We start from the raw sequence: 25,081 nt of genomic DNA on the forward strand, positions 1-25,081 counted from the left end.
AAAACAAATCAAATTATATAACAAGAGAGGAACGGATTCACGGACACAGAGGACAAACTAGTAGTTACCAGTGGAGGAAGGCGAGTGGGAGGGGCAAGACAGGGGTAGCGGATTAAGAGTCACAAACTACTATGCATAAAAACAAAGAAACCACAAAGACACAATATACAGCACAAGAAAATATAACCATGATTTTTAATAACTTCAAATGGAGTATAAAACTACAGAAACATTGAACCACTATGCTACACAAGAAACTAATAAAATATTCTAATCAACTATAATACCAAGAAATATATATATACAGCCAGAAAACAACAATCATCTAAAATCTCCTATCCTAGTAATTGTATATTTACATCAGATACTTTCCCATGTCTTTCTTTCGCACCTGAAAAAATAAATTGTTTTTAGAAATTTAAGGAATAGAGCTTGTGGTTAGGGTTCAGACTCTGGAACCCAAGAGACTTTCTGAATTCTGGTCACATTACTTCTTAGCTTTGTGATGTTAGACAAGTTATATAATCTCTTCAAACCTTGCTTTCATCCTCTGTAAAATGTGGGCAATACTGTACCTTCCAAAACTAACTGCATTAGGGTTAATGGGATCATGCATTTAAAGTTCTCAGCATGGTGCCTCACATATATGCATATCCTAGAAAGGTTTTGCTTTGACTATTATTACATGTATGCATTATACAATCACATAATTCATCAACCTTCCCTTAGCCCTTATTTGTTTATTGAGCATCTACTATATCTCAAGTGCTGCTCTAGGCCTAAAGCATACACACATACATACACACATGCATACATGTCAGGTTTTCAGTTGTTTGGTTTTTGTTTTGTTTTTTGTGGCTGTTTGGCTTTCATAGAACTTACATTTCCACCAAGGGAAAGACACAAAAATCATACAAGGATAATAAACTATTTGGAATCGTCTTACATATATAGTTTGTCAGAACTGTTTCACTAAATGTTATATTGCAAACATGTCTCTTACAATTAAATATTCTTAAGTATTATCACTTTAACTGTGATATCTAGCCCCATGGTCAGATGGTGACTGAGGGTCATACAGTGTCCACTAGCAGGTACTCACCTCCATTTTGACACAAAGCAGTGAAAACAATACATACACAAAGGGTGGTGACTAAGTTCCAATAAAACTTTATTAGACACTGATGTATATAGTTTATACATGTCTTAAGTGTCATAGTAATATTATTATGATGATGATATTTTTTCGACAATTTAAAAATTGTAGAAACCACTGGTAGCTCACGAAACACAAAAATGGGCTGTGGGCTATCTCTCACCCACAGACTGTAGTGAATCAATTATTACCATTTCAGTCTATGAGTATGTTGCATTTCATTTTCCATTTCTCCTTTTTAAACCTTAAATTTTTTTGAATGATACATTTGCTATTAAATCATTTTAAAAATTGTTCTCAAACGGCCACAGGGAGCTTTCAGCAGATAGGAATAATTGGTTTTCAGTCAGTATCGACTGTTTTCCTCCACATCCATCTCCCATTAGCAAATATTCTGACTGTCAGAGAAAGAGGTTCTGTCCTGCCCTGCCTGACATCAGTCACCACGGGAAAGGGGCTTCCAGAAAGCAGGGCCAGGGCCAGTTCTGAGAGTGGGTAGACCACCCGCTCTTCCTCCCAACAAACAGGTCTTGCAGAGTATTTGTGCACATTGCCCTCCCTTGAGGTAGTGACAGCTGCCAGGATGGCTCCAGAGCTCAGAACTGTGAGCAGCTACTGCGAGGATAACTCCACTTTGTATAAAACATGGCTGATAACAGCATTAAATGAACTTTGATAGATCTGAAGGCATGACAGAGAAATAGTCTCTGAAAGCAGGAAATGGGTTAAAGCAACTTACCTGAAGTGCCTCAGAGATGAGCTGCATTCATCTCTTCACATTCGAGTTTGTCAAAATGATGCAGCACTCTGCTCTCGAGAGAAATTTTACAGTGAAGAAATAAAATTCTAACTGTCAGAGTGGGGAGGAAGTGGGGTTTTAGAAGATATGTGGGTGCTCACGTAAACGAAAGGTTATACAGCTGTCTTTTAAGAAAATGAGACTTGCCAGGAAAACTTATTTTTTCCAAAATCTGAATAGTTCCCCTGAATTTTTATGTTCTCCCAAGTCTGTTCTTTATTCAAAAGCACAAAGAAGACATTCTTTTGAGAAGATGAATGTGAAAATCCACTAAGAATGAATGTTATACACAGCCTCCTCTACCCTAATTTACTAACTGCCCTTCACCTTGAACTGGTGACCTGTCTTTGTGAACTACAGGTGGAGTTGTCAATCTGTATCTATCAGTGGGCAAAAATAAGTAAAATTCCCTGAGCTCTGAAGTCAGAAGCCTTTTTTTATCACATGGGCCAAGTTCCAAGACTTCTTGTGAACAAGACAGAAAGGAAAGAGACAGTTCAGCTTAGAGCCTTTCATTAAAATAACTCCAAAATCCATTAAAGAAAACCAAGACCCACCAAAACTTGAGGCTCATCTCTGTTATGGGAAACAAATTTTGCCCAGGACCATTGCAACTGTCTGATGCAGTGAAGGAAAATTTGAACGTTGTAAAACTCTAATCTGCTAAAAGCAAGTGTCGAAGGGGTGTACCTCCCGTGAGACAGTAGCAGGTGTCTGGTTGTTAATGAATGATCTGCTCTATTTTTCTACAGTGCCTTTCATAGTAGGGTTCTAGTGATTAAAAGTATTAGACAGAAGTGAAAAAAGCAGGCAGGACCTCTTGGCTTAGTGTTGATGAACATGGACAAGTTAGTCAATGTGAAAGAGGGTAAATAAGAATGCAAGATTCTGATGGCCTTGGGGGAGAGGGTAGGGACAGAGAATTAGACACTCAGGCTTTTAAACATCCTCTTATTCCAAAAGTATGTATTTACCACTGCCCGTTAATTTCTGGACCCATTTTGTCCCTTTGTTTTTGATAGAAAGAGTTTCAGAGTGAAGCATACCAAAAATGGAGGCCCTACCAGATCCCAGCCCAGGCAAGACCCAGGCTGTAGCTAGGAATTCAGTAGAATCAGGCAAACACGTGTGTAATGATGATCAGGTTACATGTCTGCCAGTTGAAGAATGTTCTGAAGGGAGTGAATGAAGGACTAAAATAAAGTCTGAGCTCTCAGTGCAAAGACAAGCAAAACAAAAAACTGCTGGGCTCCGGAATTGGGCTGTAGCCTTTGATAAGGAGAAGAAGCTTCTCTAAAGAAGACCTGAGAGTGTGGATGGGGTCAAGAAAGAAGTCACAACTATTGCTTGCACCCCTTTTTTTTTTTGGCTATGTTGGGTCTTCATCGTAGCATGCAGGATCACTAGTTGTGGCATGTGGGATCTTGTTCCCTGACCAGGGATAGAACCCGGGTCCCCTACATTGGGGATGCAGTCTTAGCCACGGGACCACCAGGGCAGTCCCAGGGTTCCACTCTTGACAGTATCTCTGGTCTCCATAGGACTGGAGCCCAGTCCTCCAGCCACCCTGACTGAGGCACTGAGTGTCCCAAGAGGTAAAACGACCATCTTCCAAACCTGTCTGGCAGGGTGGTAAGAGATCCAGACAGACACTGAAATACAGCACTGTCACATATTAGAAAGAACCAATTTATATTAGGTTTTTATGATTTTAAAAGGGGAAGACAACAGACAGGCAGAATTCCACATATTTTATATGTTAAGAATCTATGCAGACAGTCGAGCCCTGAATATAAGAGCTTGTTTTAGGAATCCGATTTCTGGATGATTTAGTTCTTGCAACAAAAAAAAAAAAAACAAATGCATTTAGTTACTTTTCTGTTTCACTAGTTTTCTTGAGGTTGAACTGAGTTTAAATAATCTCCACATTTCCTCAAGCATTAGCTAAGCGTGAGGCACTTGTGACTTCCTCCACCACAGACAACTCAAACAATCCAAACCATCAGTTCCACTTTAAAACGTGTCCTTCTTTGTTCTGAAGCTTTGACTCATGGACAGGAACTTCTGCTTTCGAGGTCTGCCCAGGACTTCCGCTATGAAAATGGAAACTTCCAGACTCTTCCTGCCTCAATATTCCACTTTGAAAAACAGGAACCGACCTCAGCTTCAGAGGATCGTGAGGATGGGATCACTGCCAGGCCCCACAGACAATCACATTTTGCCAATAAAGTGTTGGTCACATCTGGGTGATGCAGTCCTGGGTCATTTAGTGTTTGCTAATATAGATGAAGAAGCCATGAACTCTTGACTGGAGTAAGCTTCCTGCAGTCCAAAGCTCATCACATCACCCCTCTTCTTCAGACGCATCAATGATTCCCCATGGTCTGTGGGATGAAGTCCATGTCCTTCCATGACACAAACCCAGTCATTCTCCACTCTCCCCCTCCAACCGCTAATGTCCTTTTCCCAGAACTGTTTTCCAGGCACATGCTCTCTCCATCTTCTACACCCACCCATTTCTCACTTCATCCACAGTCTGACATTACTGCTTCTACATCTTTTTGCAGTACTCCTAACTATCCCCCTAAATACACATCCCTCCCTGTGCCTGCAGGGTTCCCCAAAAATATCTCCATTGGGGTCTTTACCTGACCACTTTTGTAGGATGGGTTTGCTTAGCCACCTCCCGTCTTCCAAGCTGGGAGCTCTTGAGAACAGGGACTCATCACCAATCATCTTTGGTTCTCCAGCTGCTGATATAATGTCTAGACCACGCATTCAAATATGCTGATGAATAAATGAGTGAATTTTTCAGAATCCCCCACTTTCCATCTCCAGCCTGTAGATTCTAATCAATGGTCCATGGCCCCTGAATAAACACTTGGTTGATGTGACCTCCTAGTAAGTGATGATTTCACTGTACTCAGAAAGTGAAGAGGAACTAAAGAGCCTCTTGATGAGGCAGAAGAGGAGAGTGAAAAAGCTGGCTTAAAACTCAACATTCAAAAAATGAAGATCATGGTATCAATCCCATCACTTCACAGCAAATAGATGGGAAAACAATGAAACAGTGACAGATTTTATCTTAGGGCTCCAAAATCACTGCAGATGGTGACTACAGTCATGAAATTAAAAGACCCTTGCTCCTTGGAAGAAAAGCTATGACACACCTAGATAGCATATTAAGAAGCAGAGACATTACTTTGCCGCCAAAGTCTGTATAGTCAAAGCTTTGGTTTTTCCAGTAGTCATGTATGGATATGAAAGTCAGACCATAAAGAAAGCTGAGTGCTGAAGAAATTTTGCTTTTGAAATGTGGTATTGGAGAAGACTCTTGAGTCCCTTGGACAGCAGGAGATCAAACCAGTCAATCCTAAAGGAAATCAGTCCTGAATATTCACTGGAAGGACTGATGCTGATGCTGAAGCTCCAATACTCTTGGCCACCTGATGTGAAGAGCCGACTCATTGGAAAAAACCCTGATGCTGGGAAAGATTGAGGGCAGGAGGTAAAGGGGATGACAGAAGATGAGATGGTTGGATGGCATCACCGACTCAATAGACATGAGTTTGAGCAAACTCTGGGAGATGGTGAAGGACAGGGAAGCCTGGTGTGCTGCAGTCCATGGGGTTGCAGAGAATTGGACATGACTGAGCAACTGAACAACAACAGTATAAATGGATCAAAAATAATCAGAGGCCCTTGAGGAGTAGAAGTGGGGATGTCCAGGGGTTTCCAGGCCCTCATTCTACAACCCAGCCCCACATCTCCATAATTTTCTGAGACTGGGAATGATAAAGACAGGAGTGGTGCAGACACACTGCCTCACTCCTTGTGACCCTAAATCAGCGTCTTGAGAAGGGGACAGTTAAGGCATCCTGGCTCCATTCGGGAATCATACTAAAAAGCCATGGAGGTAGCAGGTTCTGGTGTGGATGGTGATTACCTGGGAAGGCCCAGCCCACACCCTCTGAGAATCCATTAAGGTGAGAGGATAATGGTGAAGGCTCATACAGTGATAAGGATAAGGCTGGGCCCCAGCCCCACTGCACACGACCTGCCAGCCTTTGGAGGAAATGTTTACTCTCTGAGCCTCGTTTTCCCCACAGGAAACCTGTTCAAGACTAACTGGTGTGTGGAGCTGCCATACAATTTGGTGAGATGATGAAGGTAAAGTGCCTCGCACTCCACAAACAGGAAAGACTGGGATCATCCACCATCCACCCGAAGTACCTTCATTAAATGACATGACGGGTCTGTTTATTTAGTTCATGTAAACATCAATTTAGAGAGACAAACTAAGAAAATCTAAGGAGACATTATCACGAAGAGCTGAATTAGCTTAGAAACCAAATGAAAATAGCAGATAGCAATCACTGAGTGTCCTTTTGGGAGGGGCGGTGCTGTTATATATATTTTATCCACATCAGCTCACTCAATGCTCACACCTCGATGAGGTTAGTACCATTACCAATATCATGATACTCTTGAAAAAAATAAGGTAGGAAAAGATTAAGTCATTTCTCCCAGACCACACAACTCTCAGGTGGTAGAACCTGGCTTCAAATGCAGGAAGTCTAGACTGCCAGTCATTATGAGCTGAACTGTGTTCCTCCAAAATTCACATGCTGAAGTCCCAACCCCAGCACCTCAGAAGGTGACTGCATTTGGAGAAAGGCCTTTAAAGAGGGAATTAAGAGTGGTCTAAATGCAATATGACTCATATCCTTAGAAGAAGAGATTTGGGGACTTCCCTAGTGGCTCAGCTGGTAAACATTCCACCTGAAATGCGGGAGAAATATTCGATTCCTAGGTTGGGAAGATCCTCTGGAAAAGGGAACGGCTACCAACTCCAGTATTCTGGCCTGCCTGGAGAATTCCATGGACTGTATAGTCCATGGGGTCGCAAGGAGTTGGACACTACTGAGCGACTTTCACTTTGACTGATGGTCCAGTGGTTAAGGCTTCTCCTTCCAGTGCAGGGGATGCAGGTTCAATCCCTGTTCAGGGAGCTAAGACCCACATGCCTCTTGGCCAAAAAACCAAAACATAAAACAGAAGCAATAGTATAACAAACTTAAAGACTTTAAAAAAAAAAAACTGTGCACATAAAAAAAAAATCCTAAAAACATTTTTTTGAAAAATTTTAATTTTTTTAAATAAAAAAAAAGAGGAGATTTGGACACAGTAAGGGAATGCAAGGGGCCCAGGATCACACAGTTAAGCTCATAGGAGGACACAGTGAGAAGGTGGCTGTCTACAAGCCAGAGAAGAGGCCTCAAAGAAACCAAACCAGCCAACACCTTGACCTGGAACTTCCAGCCTCCAGAACTGTAAGAAATAAAGGTTTCAGCCATCCAGTCTGTGGTATTTTGTGGTATCAGCCCTAGCAAACAGATATGCCAGTCTACGCTGTGAACTGCAAAGCTATTTGAATTAAAAACTCTACAGCTTCTTCCTCATGTTTAGAGTCACAAAGAAAAAGTACATGCTACAAATTACAACCAAACTCAACTGAAATGTCAATATTTGCCCATTAACTGAGATCGGCACCTGTGTAGTCCTTAACCCACCTAGAGACGGCAACAGATTCAGTCCCAACAGAAAGGTCATGACCTTGGGCTCAGGCTCATGCTAATTGAATCTTGAAATCATGAGTCATATGAAGAACCTCTCCAGGCTATGAGCTGTCACCTGGTCCAACAATGTCAGCTCCATGGGGACAGGGGTTCTTGACTGTTCTGTCCACTGATATAGCCCCCAGTGAAGAGTGGCTGGCACATAGCAGGTGCTCAATAAATATTACTTAAAAGAAAAAAAGATAATGTGATGCTGAAGAAGGAAACAGATTGCATGGAACTGAGGAACATGCCATTTTCAGGCTGTGAGGACTGTGGCAACTATTAGCCACTGACCCTTCTATCCCAGCTTCATGGGAGATCCAGGGGCACCTTCCAGAAGAACAGCAGAGAAGGCTCCCAGGTTCCCCTACCTGGCCAATGAAAGTATGTAATGAGCAAACAAGAAAATAGCAGAGCCTAGCGCTGCTTGGAGCCCATGCTCAGTAAACCTGTGTGTGAAGCTTACCAACTCAATTTGATTGCTAAAGAAATAAACCCTCAAGGCTTTTCTGATAAAGAACACAGCGTGTTTTCCTCCCAGCTCCTCAAAAATAAGACATGATTCCTACACTCTTGAGTTAATATTTTAAGAAAGTTTGCACCCGTGTCCAAGATTTCTAAGATTTTGAAGTCAGGGTGTTTCCAAGTTGTATGGGCATCTGGGTGATTTTTATAACTCCCTGCAAAACACCTCTGTCCTTACCTGTGAGCTTGAGACAACATGAATTGTGCAGCTGTGATCTCCCTACCCTGGCAGTCTCACTATCAGCCAGAAACTCACAGCACAGCTCACATGGACTCAAGAGGACAGTGGAAAATACACAGCATATTTCTCCTGCTTTATGATAAGACGAGGCAGTACAGGCAGAGAACAGTGAGCAACTTGGGATTTACAATGAATTTCAATGCAAGTTGGTGGGGTGCTTGCAGTTCGTCATCCAAGCAGCCTTGCACAGAGTTCCTGGGACGAGGCTACCTTAATTCAGTCTGACATCTCTGTGGCAGTAAAGCAGTATCCTAAAAATAAAGCAAACATAATGCATCTTCCACGCTAGGCATGAAAAAGAGTAGGATGCTTAAATGCTACCAAAATGGTAGCCCTTGGGATTCATTTGCGGAGCTGAGCAGACTGCCACAAAGGTTGGCCAAGATGCTAAGTGGAGGATCACAGGGGCCGCTGGGTTCCTCTGCCCTTTACATGGACATAATCTGCTTTGTATTGCCTTAGATACATATTTGAAATATTTTGTTAAAAACTTATTTAAATGTATAAACACTACACAGTATCTGGTGACCTCTGTCCTGATTGATGGCTTTCCCAAGGACAGTTTGGCAGAAAACATACTAATATGTTCAGTCACATTTACATACAAGTAATTGTTTATGGTAAAACAAAAAGATCTGGGAAGCATTAGCTTGTACTTAAACAACAATAACCCTTGTAGCACAGACTGGTTCCAAATAGGAAAAGGAGTATGTCAAGGCTGTATATTGTCACCCTGCTTATTTAACTTCTATGCAGAGTACATCATGAGAAACGCCGGGCTGGAAGAAGCACAGCTGGAATCAAGATTGCCAGGAGAAATATCAATAACCTCAGATATGCAGATGATACCACCCTTATGGCAGAAAGTGAAGAGGAACTAAAGAGCCTCTTGATGAAAGTGAAAGAGGAGAGTGAAAAAGTTGGCTTAAAGCTCAACATTCAGAAAACTAAGATCATGGCATCTGGTCCCATCACTTCATGAGAAATAAATGGGGAAACAGTGGAAACAGTGTCAGACTTTATTTTGGGGGGCTCCAAAATCACTGCAGATGGTGATTGCAGCCTTGAAATTAAAAGACGCTTGCTCCCTGGAAGGAAAGTTATGACCAACCTAGATAGCATATTAAAAAGCAGAGACATTACTTTGCCAACAAAGGTCCGTCTGGTCAAGGCTATGGTTTTTCCAGTGGTCATGTATGGATGTGAGAGTTGGACTGTGAAGAAAGCTGAGCGTGGAAGAAGTGATACTTTTGAACTGTGGTGTTGGGGAAGACTCTTGCAAGTCCCTTGGACTGCAAGGAGATCCAACCAGTCCATCCTAAAGGAGATCAATCCTGGGTATTCATTGGAAGGACTAATGCTGAAGATGAAACTCCAATACTTTGGCCTCCTGATGCGAAGAGCTGACTCATTGGAAAAGACCCTGATGCTGGGAGGGATTGGGGGCAGGAGGAGAAGGGGACGACAGAGGATGAGATGGCTGGATGACATCACTGACTCGATGGACATGAGTTTGGGTAAACTCCGGGAGTTGGTGACGGACAGGGAGGCCTGGCATGCTGTGATTCATGGGGTCGCAAAGAGTTGGACACAACTGAGTGACTGAACTGAACTGAACTGAACCCTTGTAGCCGTGTTTAGAGTAGTATGGTCATACTTCCCTTGAGTGAAAATTGTATCAATATTAAATGGCTGAGTTGAAAAAATAGGTTAAATAGAAAGGCTGGCATAATGGTAAGTCAGAAGTCACCAGGTTAAAATTTGCACATTGCTGTCACTATCTCATGATTATATCAAATTATGTTTGAGTGGTATTGTGGGTAAGAGAAGCAACATGGGAGACTGTAGTATGAGACTGATCTGGGAACAAATTCCACTTCCACTGCTCACTAGCTATGTATCCTTGTGCAAATATACACCTTACCAAGTCTCAGGATTCCCATATATAAAGTATTAATACTGTCTGCTGTGCGGAATTGTTAAGTAATTCAACAGATAAATGACATCAAATGCAGTAAAGATGTTCTGTGATACATAACACTAGATTCTTTATAGACTCACAACTAAAAAAATATTTCATTATTGCAAACATGCATTTTTTTTACAAAGCCTCTGATGCTATCTTTCAGTTTTGTATTTCCCACACAGGTATCATAGGATGGGATTCTGGCCCAGTGGTCATGGCTAGACTTTTTAGGATGGTCCCCTCCTGACCCTCCCTACCTAATTACAACCTTACGCTTCCCCAAGTACACCCTTCTTATTTTCTAGGATATATTTGGAGTGACATCTGTCAGAAAATGGTTCAGCACACCGTTCAGGGCCAGTATACCTGCTAATTTCACATTTATATATTTTGGGATTCAAGGAGAGACATCTAGAATTCATCAAGTTGTACAACCAAGAACCTGCCCCAGATGAACCTTAGCCAGTGGCTCTGGGATGACAGGATCACCTCTGTCAGTTTTACAAAAAGACAAATAAAGAAACACCTGGAGATGAGCTTTATCACTGGGACATTTTGTCTTTGGACTGAATGGGCAGAAAGCTTCATCTGAGGGGCTGCAACAGGCACATCATTCAATCACAGCCTCTGATGCTCTTTTACATCTCCCTTTGCATCTTATGGACCCTTTTAACATCAGGGTAATTTATATGACTATGAGCAAAGGTATTTAATTACACTAGGCCTCTCCTTCCACGTCCACAAAATGTCTCTCATAGAGTACCTGTCATAAAAGTTTAGGAGGATTTAATGAGATAATAGGCGCATGGTACTTACAACAGTGCCTGACACGTGGTGACATTCAATATTATTCTTGCTATGGTTACAGTGTTGTCTCCTTAAGAAATAAAACAGCCCATATTTGTTCATCAGCATGCAAGTCATCAGCGTCTAGTTGTGTCAGATAACTGACTAATGAGTACATGAATAGGTTGTGGTGATGGGGAAAGAAGACACAGTTAATTAAAGCCCCTGAAATGATTTGGTGAGGAAAGCAGATGATAAACAGAAAGTTACAAGACAAGTGCTTGAATTCTTCCTGGAAAATAAACTCATTGTATGACCTTGAGCTGCCTTCTTCTTATCTTTCTTTCTTCTCAAAATTGAAGACAGTGTCTCCTGCATAGGTTTCTTTGAAAGATTAACTGAGATAAGCAAAATATCTGTATTCACCACACAAGACAGACTAGCCGTGTTCTTGTCACCAAGCATTAATTCATTTTCACAAACATTCATCAAAAGTCAGAGAAGAAAAACAACACTTAGAGCAGATTACTTACAGGACTGTCTCCCTAACCACTCTCCCAGATATTAAAAGCTTTACTCCCAGACCAAGCCAGATCATCAGAAAAATACATACCTGAGTTCCACTGTTCCTCCTACAGAAAACTCATTATCAAATTACATTATTGTATGAGGTTGCTTCCCAGGTGGCTCAGTGGTATGAGGTCACATACATCACAGTATGAAGCCACCATACCATTGTATGATGCCACCATACATTACGGTATGAAGGGCTTCCCGGGTGGCCCAGTAGTAAAGACTCTGCCTGCCAGCAGGAGACACTGGTTCCATCTTTGGGTTGGGAAGATACCCTGGAGGAAGAAATGGCAACCCACTCCAATACTCTTGCCTGGGAAATCCCGTGGACAGAGGAGCCTGGCGGCTTACAGTCCATGTGGCTGCAGAGTTGGATACAACTAAGTGACTGAGCACATGAGGTTGCAGCCCATATTACACTGATGGGTCTCACAAGAATAAGCTCCATAAACCTTATTATTTGCATAATTCAGAGGCTGCCAAGGACATTTTTCATTACCCTTTCCAAAGAGCTATTTATAAGATACTGCAGGAGAAAGACCAGCCTGGATTTAGGACAAAAAAATGGCAGCAGTTGTCCTGAGTTTTGAAAGCCTGAAGCAAATATAGATTTACTGCTTAGAGTCAGTGGAACAGTCCAAAAATGCATTCTTACATTTATTCAAAAATATTTACTGAGCACCTACTCTGTGACCTAGAGCCTAGTGGGAAGGAAGAGATGATCCAACAAGCAATTGTAGTTACAAAGCAGTGACACAGAATGAGCCAGAAGCAGATGCTGGGTACCTAGATGAGATCTACCACCAACTTAGGTAGATGCGGAGGCGCAAATAAAGCTAAGCTTGGACCAAGAGAGGACTAGGAGGACCCTAGAGGGAAGATACACATATCTGTGGAAATCAAGGGGAGAAAGACACAAGTCAGAAAAAGGCTAGAGGTAGATACCAGGAAACTAAGACTATGGATCGCTTACCACAACCAGAACTGACCTATGTATGTTCTTTACATCAGTACAATGTCTCCATGAATAGAATTATATTGTGCAGAGTGCTCATAACTATATCTAAATTAGGTCCTAGCCTCCTGAGGAAACTGGCCTGATTTTATGACTCTCAATAACTACATTCTAGGAGAAAGAATCAAAGAAAGAACAAAGAAAGTTCTGGTATTACCTGAAATATGATCTTTGCTATTTAATTAATCACAGAGAGTCATGTCAGTGCAACCTTGCCAGTTTCTTTCCATAACCACTTACTTCTGAAAGAAGAGGGGAACACCCGTCTGTATTGGGATTATAAATGCCTCCTTCAAATTGAATGCAACCGCCTTCTTCATTCACAAAGATGCTGGATATTTGGAGAACATAATTAAATACCTTAGAGGTATCCTGGCACCAAGAAGTTTCACTGAGCAAGCAGGACACCTGGGTTTCAGTCCTCGTCCTGTCACATAAAGAAATTATGTATCCAATGGCTGATTCATGTCAATGTATGACAAAACCCACTGAAATGTTGTGAAGTAATTAGCCTCCAACTAATAAAAATAAATGAAAAAAAAAAAAGAAATTATGTATCCAGAGAAAACTAATTCAAAAAGACACATGCACCCCAGTGTTCGTAGCAGCAGTATAATAGTCAAGACATGGAAGCAATCTAAATGTTCATCAGCAGAGGAATGGATAAAGAAGATGTGGCACATATATACAATGGAATATTTCTTAACCATAAAAAAGACTGAAATAATACCATTTGCTGCAATATGGATGGACCTAGAGATTATCGTACTAAGTACAACAAGTCAGATAGAGAAAGACAAATATACAATATCACTTAGATGTGGAACCACCAAAAAAATGATACAAATGAACTTACTTACAAAAGAGAAATAGATTCACAGACATAGAGAACAAATGTATGGTTATCAAAGAGCAAGGCATAATTAAGAGTTTGGGATTAACAGATACACAATACTATATAGAAAACAGATAACCGACAAGGACCTACTGTATAGCACAGAGTCTATTTTGTATATTCAAAATCTTTTAATAAACTATAGGAAATGAATCTGAAAAGAATCTTTATATCAGTACAGTGTCTCCATGAATAAAATTATATTGTGCAGAGTGCTCATATATGTGTATAAAAAGAATATATATGTGTCGTATAACTGAATCACTGGGCTGTACACCCAACACTATCACAACACTGTAAATCAACTACACTTCAATTAAAACAAATAAGACGACAGATGAGGCTTGGAGGCTATACTCAATGAACTTGGTACCTCACATGCTTAGTGTAGTAATACACACAGCCAATATTGACTGAGGGTTTTGGCAAAGAAGATGGCAACCCACTCCAGTATTCTCGCCTGGAGAATTCCGTGGACTGAGGAGCCTGGTGGGCTACAGTCCATGGGATCGCAAACAATCGGACACAACCGAGTGACTCACACACACACACACACACACACACACACACACTGAAGGTTTTCTATGGATTAACAAACAACAGCCTCTTGAGGTGGGTATTGTTTCATGGAGGGTCACATGACTGGTAAATTCAAACTCAGGCGGTCTGGCTGCAGAGCCCAGGCTTCTAACTCTACTTCACTCTCCCAACTCCATCCAGCATTTTCCCAGGGAAGCTGGAAGGACGGATCAGACTATGGTTCCTCAGGATACATTCGAGCACGCATCACCTCTTCTCAAGGGCTTTTACAACGTGAAATGAATGGCAAGAGAGCCTTCCTGGGGGACCCTCTGTGCTGCTGGCCCAGGAGAGCCTCAGCGTGTGCCTGCTGTCTCTGTCTCTGCGCCCTCCCGGATCTCCCTTCTCTCCAGGATGCTTCTGTCTGGAGGAAGTGATACAGCCACCTAAGCCCAAAGGCTTAGAGCTGATGTCATGAAGTTTGCTGGACCTGTGCTCAAAACCGAGCTTAGCTATGAATATGAGGCCAATTACTTTGCCTAAATAAGCCTCGGTATTCTCATCTACAAAGTGGAAATGATAATAGTACCTACCTGCTAGCACTGTTGTGATAAACACAGGAATCAAGGTGTATATGGACTGTATGTCTCAACTTGTGTAGTGTTTAGCAAATAGCAAGCACCTGCTAGAAATGAGCTTTTACCAACGTTTGATTGAAATGTTAGAGAGGCTTTCTCACATTGGCCTCATCCTGGTGAAGACTCTGTGAACTTGAGACATGGAAACACACCTGTGAATCTGAAGCACTTAGCCATGAACCAAGAAGAGTAGGGAATGACCAGTCTCTCTAAGCAAATCACAGCTAGTTCAAGAAGTACCCATTCTAAGGCTAAGATACTCCTAAAGTCATTAAAATGCAGTTTGGCTTTTGACCACTCCCAAGGCTTTAATGCATTCCAGTCCATACTCCACAGGGCCTGGGATGAAATGCTTTTATGGTGACAGGAAGGGGCTTCCCACGTGACTCTAGTGGTAAAGAACCCGCCTGCTAATGCAGGGGACATAAGTGATGCCGGTTCAATCCCTGAGTTGGGAAGATAACCTGGAGGAGGGCATGACAACCCACTCCAGTATTCTTGCCTGGAAAATCCCATGGACAGGGGAGCCTGGCGGGCTCCATGGTGTCCATGGGGTTGCAAAGCGTCGGACACAACTGAAGTGACTGAGCTCGTACTCACATGGTGACAGGAAGTAAAGAAACAGCCTTTGAGCTTAGAATCTCTTTGGGGTTCTTTTTAGCCTCTTGGACTAGCCTGGATTGAGCTAGTGACAACTTCTGGGATCACTGTGTTTTCAAATACAAGCAAGGGACCTACCCTACTTTGTCCTAACACTCTGGAATTGCCTCAGGCATCAGAGAAAATTCTTTCTGTGGCATGGGCATGGCCACACACCAGTCCTGGCCACCTGCAACCGAAGCAACTGGCTGTACACCCCGGAACTTGACAAAATGTTTATCACCTGAAGGCATCTGGACACTCAGGTTCCATAAACCATAGTCATGGACTTGGAGAAACCACCAGCTGATTAGTGTATCTATGGAAAAAATCACCTCTTTTGACCTCATTAGCTTTGTAAATGAAAACAGTTAAATCCACCTTTGTGAAAAAAGAAGGTGTTGAATCTAACATGATCTGGTTCTGGGCCTCTTAAAAAGATTCCATCTGCATAAAAAAAGATAACCCATTCTCCCCTTACTTTTATTTATTTTTGTTTTGTTTTGTTTTGTTTTCTTCCCAATTATTTTTATTAGTTGGAGGCTGGGACACAGATGTATAGAACAGACTTTTGGACTCTATGGGAGAAGGCGAGGGTGGGATGATCTGAGAGAACAGCATCGAAACATGTATATTATCAAGTGTGAAACAGATCCCCTTACTTCTAAAAACTTCCCATGCATAACATTCTACTTACTTCCATAGTAGTATCCTATTTAATAATATGTCTGACTGCCCGCAAGTTCTTTTCTTCCACCCCAGCTTCCACTCCTCATCACTGAAATTGCCACTGGCTTTAATTAGGTTTAATAAACCTCTGGGAAGCAAGGTCAGGGCAACAGAGAGCTCAGATTACCGTGGTGGGGGCTTTCTCCTGCCTGTGGAGGACAGCCTCTCCCCAGCACTCTTGCATCCTCCCAAAGCTGGGAAAATCAAGGATGCCAACCACGTGGATAGACACGCTGCTGCTGCTGTCCAAATGGGAACCGTGGGTGGAGAAAATCATTTAGAAAAAGAGAGGGAGGCAAAAGAGAAAATCAAGCCCAATCCCCAACAGCTGCAAAGAACGAAGCCTGGGAAAGGGTTACCTTGGATGAACTCAGACTTCCTGCTCACAGAGGGCAGGGTCCGGTTGAGTCCCAGGATCCTGTCCAGGTGGAAGGCAAACACCTCGCTCATGTCCAGAGACGGCTTGAGCAGCCCGCAGGGGCTGGGACCGCAGGCAGGCACCGAGGGCCGGGTAGTCCCCTCCAGCACCAGCAGGCGCGCTCCGCTCCTGGACTGGGCCGGCTGGAGAGCCGCCACGGCGCCGTTGGCCAGCAGGCGCATCTGGCCGATGTCTTCTTTGCTCAGCCACGACGGGGCGCTCTCGCTGTAGATCCGGATGTTGCTCTCCCCGGCCAGGGGCGGATGCACATCGGCGCCCCAACCTCGCGCTCCCGGACCCTGGATCCACCTCCAGGGTCGCTCCCCAGCCTTGGCCAGGTTTGCTCCTGGGACGTGCCCGGGCACTCCAGGATCCGCTGCCCTTGCAGCTACCTGAGGCCGAAGGGATGGTCCCACCAAAGCCTCGGGCCCCGGGACTCTAGAAGCCACCGCATACTTTTTCCTGCGCTTCGGTTTCACTGTGCCACGGATGTTGGCTGGCTTGCTGCGCTTCGAGCGCAGGGTAATGTACACCACGTTGGGCTGCAGCGTAGTGCCATTGCCCTGGGACTCGGGAGGGGCCAGCGTGCCATCCAGGGGTATCTCAGGGAAGGGGGCCTCGGTGGCAGCCCGGCTCCGGTGCGGCCCCTTTCCTGCCGGCCTTGCGTGCTGGACAGAGGCGCGCCCCACCTGGCTGACCAGGAAGCCCAGGTAGATGGCGCAGGCAGTGCCCAGCAGGAGGTTCCTCCGCGTCCTGGGGCGCCGGCTGCTCCAGAGTTTCCGCACCCTCGGGACGCACAAGGAGCAGAGGAACCAGTTTATGAGCTGCCCTGGCTTGTCCCGACAGCTCATTTCTCCGCCGTGTCCACATGCTGAACAGAGTTTAAACTCGGCCGTTGGTGCCTGCTGACATGAAGCATGGTTTTCTGAACGCAGCTGTCGCCTCCGCTCAGGTGTCTAAGTGGTCTCCAGGGGGTCGAGGTGGAAGTTCGGCGTTGGTGATGGAGCCGGGAGGGCTTCTGACACTGGCCACAACAAACCTTTTACACCCCCATCAGTCTCCCCAAGGAGAAGTCTGACTAGTTCCTGGGAATGAATGGAAACAGTGCACTGAGTCAGTTTCAAACTCCCGTTCAGTTCCTCCACAAGAGGAAATTTAAAAAACGGGACGCTTTCCTTTCGTTACCGTCCCCACTAAATGATTTTTAAATGGAGTTTAAAAATAAACAAGATAGATGTATACATTTGATATTCAGTTACAATTAGTGAAAACAAACTACCAAAATCCAAGACTGTTTTATAACTTGTAGCTAGTCTTTTAATTTGATCCTGAAGGAAAAGCATTAAAATTGGACAAATCCAGGCTTTTCTCTTTGAAATTAAAAAATGTTTTAAGAAAAGCAACAAAGGGTTTTTAAAATCTATAGCTATCTTCTATTTATTTTTATAAGCCTTGCATTAATTAACTGGGCAGAAGCACCAAGTATTAACATTCAAATTCAGAAATATATTCTCTTAATCTGATGGTACAATCTTTTCTTCATAATACATTTCATTATCTTACATTAAGGGTCATTATACTATAAAGCCATGCATGCTCACGTATCTGGGAAGTAATTGCATTTATTCGGTTACACACACACAAACATAAACACAAAACACGCATCAAACTGCTTTTTAGTCCTTTTCTTTCCACCAAATTCAGCTGAAAGAAAACCCAAAGCTCTCTAGCTGTCTTTTTTCACATTATTAAAAAGAAGAAGAACTGGTAAGCAACGTTACTTACACAGCTGGCCCCATGCTTGGCTCCAGGAAGAATGTAATCTCTGACTCTAATGCAAAGAACTTTTAAAGGCTGAGGCATGTAAGTAGAACATATTTCATGGTCAAGAGTGTTCCACATTTCAAATATTTCAGCTCAGCTTTAGAAGTTCCCTTGAAAACTACTGATTGCAAAGCAAAGCGGATACTTGTTAACTGGCTGCTGACAACCCACTTTTAAGACATGTGAGGGTTTTTTTTTTAATATTAAAAAAAAAAAAACTTTAATTTTAAATTCCGAAAAAAAACAAATGCCGTCCAGAAGCAGTTTTCATTCAAATATTTCTCCGCTCATTTTTAACCCCCGGGAGCCCTCTAGTGTCCTGTTTAGAAACAGACTCTTGGAATTCAAAGGCATTTGAGAGGGTTTGCTTAGCAGCAGTAGAATAAAGGCCTCCTGAGGTGAATGCCATCACCCCCGAGGCCTGGGATTAGAGCATCAGAGTTCCCAGAGACTCACCTTTTCATCCTGGCTGTGTCCAGAGTCACACTGATCTCCCACCTCTTCTGAGAAGTGGCCTAGAAATCCATTAAAAGGTAAGAAAGGGTTAATGCAAATGAGGGTTAAAATAGAACAGGCAAATAGGAGTACACATGGGTAGGAAGAGACATTTACAGCGTGCCATTGTACAGTACAACCGTTCACAAAAACAAAGTTGTGGAATCTCTCTGATTGGAAGTATTTAAAAAACAGGTTAGTGATTGGTTTAGGTGATTTGTGTGTCCTGGCACAGAGGCAAGGGTTGATGACCTCTGGGTCTCACTTAGACTTACCGTTTTTGCTTCTACAGCAAATAGAATCTAGAAGGCAAACAGGCAGGCGCAGCGGAAGCAGACAGGGAATGACTCCCCCCCGGAAAAGAAGGTTGTGATATGGGGGTGGGAGAAGTTAGAGTATTGTCTGTAATCCTAAAAAGACTACATTTGACAATGCAAAAAAGATCAAGGCATTAGAATATATATAGAAGGAAAGAATTAACTTTCAAGTGATGAAATACCAAAAATTGTAATAGAACTGTTCCTTTAAGCACTCAAATTCAGATCTTTCTTCCTCTTTAAAAGTTCTGCCATGTGGAGGAATGGGACAGGACAATTCCAATACTGACAGTGGCCTAGAAATACCTGTAGTTTCTGTCTAAACTTCATGAGAACTTAAGCATCAAATTGATTTCCATTGTACTTCAATACTCTTTCTTAAATTTTTATTGGGGTATAGTTGATTGACAATGTTATGTTAGTTTCAGGTGTACAACATGGTGATTTAGTTATACATATACATGCATCTATTCTATTTCAGATTCTTTTCCCATTTAGGTTATTACAGAGTATTGAGTAGAGTTCCCTGTACTATGCAGTAGGTCCCTGTTGGTTATCTGCTTTATATATAGCAGTGTGTACATACCAATCCCAGTCTCCCATTCTAGCCCTCCTCCCTACCCATCCCCTACTGGTTATCATAAATTTATTCTCTAAATCGATGAGTCTGTTTCTGTTTCATAAATAAGTTCATTTGTATCATTTTTAGATTCTGCATATAAGCAATATCATATGATATCTATCTTTCTCTGTCTGATTTACTTCACTCAGTATGATAATCTCTAGGTTCATTTATATTCCTGCAAATGGCATTATCTCATTCTTTTTAATAGCTGATAATAGTCCACCACATATATGTACCACATCATCTTTATCTGTTCCTCTGTTGATGGACATTTAGGTTGCTTCCATGTCCTGGATATTGTAAACACCTCTACAGTGAACTCTAGGGTGCACGTAGTCTTTCAAACCATATTTTTCTCCAGATATGTGCCCAGGAGTGAGATTGCTGGATTATATGGGAGCAATACTCTTTAAAGCACACCTCCATGAGCACAGAATTACTTTCTAGATACTAAATATTAACTTCTTGAAAGAAAGCTCTAACAAAGCTGGTTTGTAAAACTATCTTGTTATTTTCTTGTATTTAGAATAACTGACCTGAACTCTTTAAAAAGTAAAAGTTAGTGTTTGGCAGAGGCCAGGTTATACTAAGGAGAAAGCTCCACTGTTTCCAAAGCTTGTTTTTTGAGTGGAGAAATGTATAGGAAGTAGATAAGAAATGTCTGAGCTAGTGAGTTTGGTTGACTGTCCCTCTTCTCCCCACATTTTTGTCCCTGACGCCTCACAGATCCTCTCAGAGCCCCTTCCCAGCCTTGGCCTCTAGACAGGGAGTCATCATTGCCCCAAGGCAAAGATCTCTGGTAGAGCTAGGAACCAGCTCATAGTAGCTAACATGCTGATATGAAAAATACACTGGATAAGCAATGCTCAGCAGTGAAAATCAGAAAACTTTTTTTTTGTTTGTTTGAGTTTTTGGCTGCGTCGGGGCTTTGTTTCTGCATAGGCTTTTCTGTAGTTGCGGAGAGCGGGGGCTACTCTTCATTGCGGTTCATGGGCTTCTCGTTGCAGTGGCTTCTCGTTGTGCAGCACAGGCTTTGGGTGCATAAGCTTCAGGAGTTGCTGCAAGTGGGCTAAGTTGCCCCACAGTATGTGGGATCTTCCTGGATCAGGGATCGAACCTATGTCCCCTGCATTGGCAGGCAGATTATTTACCACTGAGCCAAGAAGCCCCAGAAAGCAATTTGAATCATTCTTCTCACTGCCTGTTCAAACCTGCTCTTTGGACTAGTATAGCGCTTGTCAACTCCTTTGGATAAAAATTCAGACATAACTTCTGCAGTTAGACTTAGATTTTATTTCCAATGTCTGTATTTTAGTCACAGATATACACATATACACAGACATAAACTAATCAAAAGTTAGATTCTGTGTAATAGTCAAGATGTTCACATTTATGTTTACAGCATTTGCCCTCTCTGGAAGCTTGCTATTCCTCAGAAAGTGTGGCCAAAATCTATAGAAAAAGGAGAAAGGAAATCCACACGGGGTTGTTTTCTCTGTCTAGACCTCCTGTACCTGATCCTCCCGCCCACTCACTCTGCCGTGAGTGGCTCTGGCTGTCCCAGAGGTGAAGGGTGATGGGGATATAAAGCTAAGAGCAGAAATGGCCTTGCTCCCCTCTGATACTGTGAATTGCGTGCTGTCTCTCTGGACTGGGCATGTGCTTAAAGCTGACCCTTGACCGGGGAGGGGGATGGGGCCCTCACTTTGAAGATTATGGCCTCTCTGGCTGGCTGTTGATGTCTGCTCAGCCCTTTGGAATCTGACAGCCCACTGTTCCATGGAGAGCTCCTTATTTCTTCAGGCTGTCCTCTTGGGCAGTACTCAAGATGACCAGCAGGCTGACTTTCTCTTTTGGGCCTGTGTGCATTGCCCACAAGTGGTCCAACAGACATAGTCACATCCTCTGCCCCAGAGACCTCAGGCTCCCCAGGGCAGCTGTTGCATTCCCAGGCCTGGTGAACCCACACGGAAATGTGTAACCTTTGCCACCTTTTGTTCAAGGTCACAATTGAAACTGAACACAAAAGTATTTTTCCCCATCAGGTATCATGGGCTCCAAAGAGAAGTTTCATTTACTTTTAGAAAAACAAGACTGAATTCTTTGAATTCATGGCTTGAAAATTTGCTGCCACACTCTACTATCCACATATGCCACATAAAGACACATAGAACACTCAAAATATTTGTGATTGCTATGAATATTATTAGCTCAGAGAGACTGATAGGATAGTCCTCACACCTAAAGCATTCTCTCTCCGTTGAAAAATAAATCTATCAGAAGAACAAAGTGGAAAAGTAGACAATGAGACAATGGTGTGGCCCATTGAAATAACCCACTAAAAAAAATAAATAAATAACCAGCTAATTTTTTATACCTTCATGGAGAAGTAATGTGAGCAGGCACTGTGGTGTGTGCTAATGTTCCACTTCTTTTTTTTTTTTTAATCATATTGTACACTTTTTTTTTTTTTTGGCTGTGCCACACAGTTTGCAGGATCTTCGTTCCCTGACCAGGGATTGAACCTGGATCCCTGCAGTTAAAGAGCTGAGTCTTAACTACTGGATCACCACGGAATTCCCTAATATTCTATTTCTTCACCTAGGTGGTGTTTATTTGGGGATAGCTTCTTGGCTATCCATTTATTATTTGTGCATTTCCCATACATATCTTATCCTTTAATAAAACTGAAAAGGATGGTGGGTAAACAAATACTCATTTATATTCTTTATATCATGATCATAGACACTATACCCTTATATAGAAAAGGAGTAAGAGAGTCATACTTTTTTACATCTTTTTGTAATTACAGTGAAGAATTTGTGATTTACAATGATGAATTCATTGAAGTGAAGTGAAATGAAATGAAAGTTGCTCAGAGTCATACTTTTTTACATCTTTTTGTAATTACAGTGAAGAATTTGTGATTTACAATGATGAATTCATTGAAGTGAAGTGAAATGAAATGAAAGTTGCTCAGTTGTGTCCGACTCTTTGCGATCCCACAGACTATACAGACGTTGGAATTCTCCAGGCCAGAACACTGGAGTGGGTAGCCCTTCCCTTCTCCAGGGGATCTTCCCGGATCAAACTCAGGTCTCCTGCATTGCAGGCAGATTCTTTGCCAGCTAAGCCACCAGGGAAGCCTGATGTATTCATTATTTCAAAATTAAATTAAAAAGTTAAAGAACAATGAAATCACTGAAAATTTGGGGAAAAAAAAAAAAAATAGATGCCTATATTCCATCCAGCTCCCCAGAGATTCCCCTTAATTTCTGTGAGGAGCCCAGAAATTCACAGTTTGAAAAAGTCTAGTGAGAAAGGTTATAATTCAGGCTTCTAAAAGTTAAATGACTAGTTTCAGAAGCAAATTAACACTTATCTACAGTCAAGTGAAACATCTTAGGTTTTACTGGCCATGAAATAATCTTTAAATCTTCCAAGGCTTCCCAGGAAAAGATAGACATGTGGAAAGACTGTTTGTCCTTTACCTGGGAGAAATCCAGGACCAGAGCAGATGGTGAGGAGGGCTCTCCTTTCCCCACATCTGTCAGATGTGCTATTTGCTGCTGACGTGGGCACAAGCTCACCCACCAGACGGATGCCTAAGGGCCCCAGTCACTGAAAAGCTTAGTGGTAAACTTCTTGCTGTGCTTGACCCAGACTTGATACATAAGGTACAGACCCACAGATGGATACTTGTTTCTGGTCTGAGGCAGGAGATAGATGGGCCCCAGGCTAGATATTTACAACTGGCCTCCTGTTTACATTTCTTGGGGCAAGAAAAAGATGGACTTCGGGCCAGACACTTACAACCTGTTTGAATTTCCTGAAACAGGGGATAAGTGGGCTCCAGGTTAAGATACTTACAACCAGCCTCCTGTTTGCTCTCCGAAATGGCAATGATGACTGAAACAGGATAAATAGCCAGGCTTTGCTTCCTGTGGATACCTTAAGGTAATAATCATGGCAGGAACGGAAAGGGGCTAGATCTTGTTTGAGTCAAGGATCAAGAGGTCACATATTTGCCATCCTTGGAGCAACAGAGACACGGTACATGCGCAGAAAGGCTCCTTGGGGGTCAAAAAGGAGGGGGCACCACCCCATAATAGGTGATGCTAATATCCCATAGGCCTCTGGGCTGGAATCTATCTTGGAAAAAACACTGGGGAGGGTCATAGGGCACGTCAGGTGTGGGGGGGAAAAAAAGATAATTGGCTAAAGGTAAACAAAGACCCGGAAGAACCGCCCTATATAAAAATGACTTAACTGCCTCCTCACTAGGAGGGGATTCCCACACCCTTTCTCTTCCTGCATCTCTACCTTAGTTCTGTCTTAACTAAAACTGTTTTTCTGTGTGCTTCCTCACTTGTGGTGCTGTGTCAGTAATAATAAACTTTGTACCTGCATTTACAGTTTTGCCTTTCCAAGACATGCATTTTTCAATGGGAGCAAAGATCCAGGGAAAAATAACTTCTAGCTTCTAGCCACTAGCCCTTGCTGTTCTGATGGCTAGGATTTCTGGTTTTCATCCAGACTCAGTTCAGTTCAGTTCAGTTCAGTCGCTCAGTCGTGTCCAACTCTTTGAGACCCCATGAATCGCAGCACGCCAGCACACTCCCAGAGTTTACTCAAACTCGTCCATCAAGTCGGTGATGCCATCCAGCCATCTCATCCTCTGTCTTCCCCTTCTCCTCCTGCCCCCAATCCCTTCCAGCATCAGGGTCTTTTCCAGTGAGTCAGCTCTTCACATGAGGTGGCCAAAGTACTAGAGTTTCAGCTTCAGCATCAGTCCTTCCAATGAACACCCAGGACTGATCTCCTTTAGGATGGACTGGTTGGATCTCCTGTCAGTCCAAGGGACTCTCAAGAGTCTTCTCTAACACCACAGTTCAAAAGCATCAATTTTTCTGCACTCAGCTTTCTTCACAGTCCAACTCTCACATACATGACCACTGGAAAATCCATAGCCTTAACCAGACGGACCTTTGTTGGCAAAGTAATGTCTCTGCTTTTTAATAAGCTATCTAGGTTGGTCATAACTTTCCTTCCAAGGAGTAAGCACCTTTTAATTTCATGGCTACAGTCACCATCTGCAGTGATTTTGGAGCCCCCCAAAATAAAGTCTGACACTGTTTCCACTGTCTCCCCATCTATTTCCCATGAAGTGATGGGACCAGATGCCATGATCTTAGTTTTCTGAATGTTAAGCTTTAAGCCAACTTTTTCACTCTCCTCTTTCACTTTCATCAAGAGGCTTTTTAGTTCCTCTTCACTCTGTCATAACGGTGGTGTCATCT

General features: G+C 42.7%; 1 protein-coding gene across 2 annotated transcripts in view; it reads right to left on the reverse strand.

Moving 5' to 3' along the window:
* Positions 1-18,843, reverse strand: part of GASK1B (golgi associated kinase 1B) — a 65,968-nt gene extending 47,125 nt beyond the window's left edge. The window contains exons 1-2 of one of the 2 annotated variants that reach the window (XM_043902291.1): positions 18,801-18,843; positions 16,462-17,605 (exon numbers count right to left, since the gene is read on the reverse strand). In XM_043902291.1, the coding sequence (XP_043758226.1) occupies positions 16,462-17,371 (910 nt within the window). In that variant the 5' untranslated portion in view covers positions 17,372-17,605; positions 18,801-18,843. Of the gene's footprint in view, positions 1-16,461; positions 17,606-18,305; positions 18,493-18,800 lie in introns of those variants that run through there. The other variant, XM_043902290.1, reaches the window with a different exon arrangement.
* Positions 18,844-25,081: the final 6,238 nt, after the last annotated feature.

Source organism: Cervus elaphus, chromosome 5 (assembly GCF_910594005.1).
Source record: "Cervus elaphus chromosome 5, mCerEla1.1, whole genome shotgun sequence".
NCBI classification, from domain to species: Eukaryota; Metazoa; Chordata; class Mammalia; order Artiodactyla; family Cervidae; genus Cervus; species Cervus elaphus.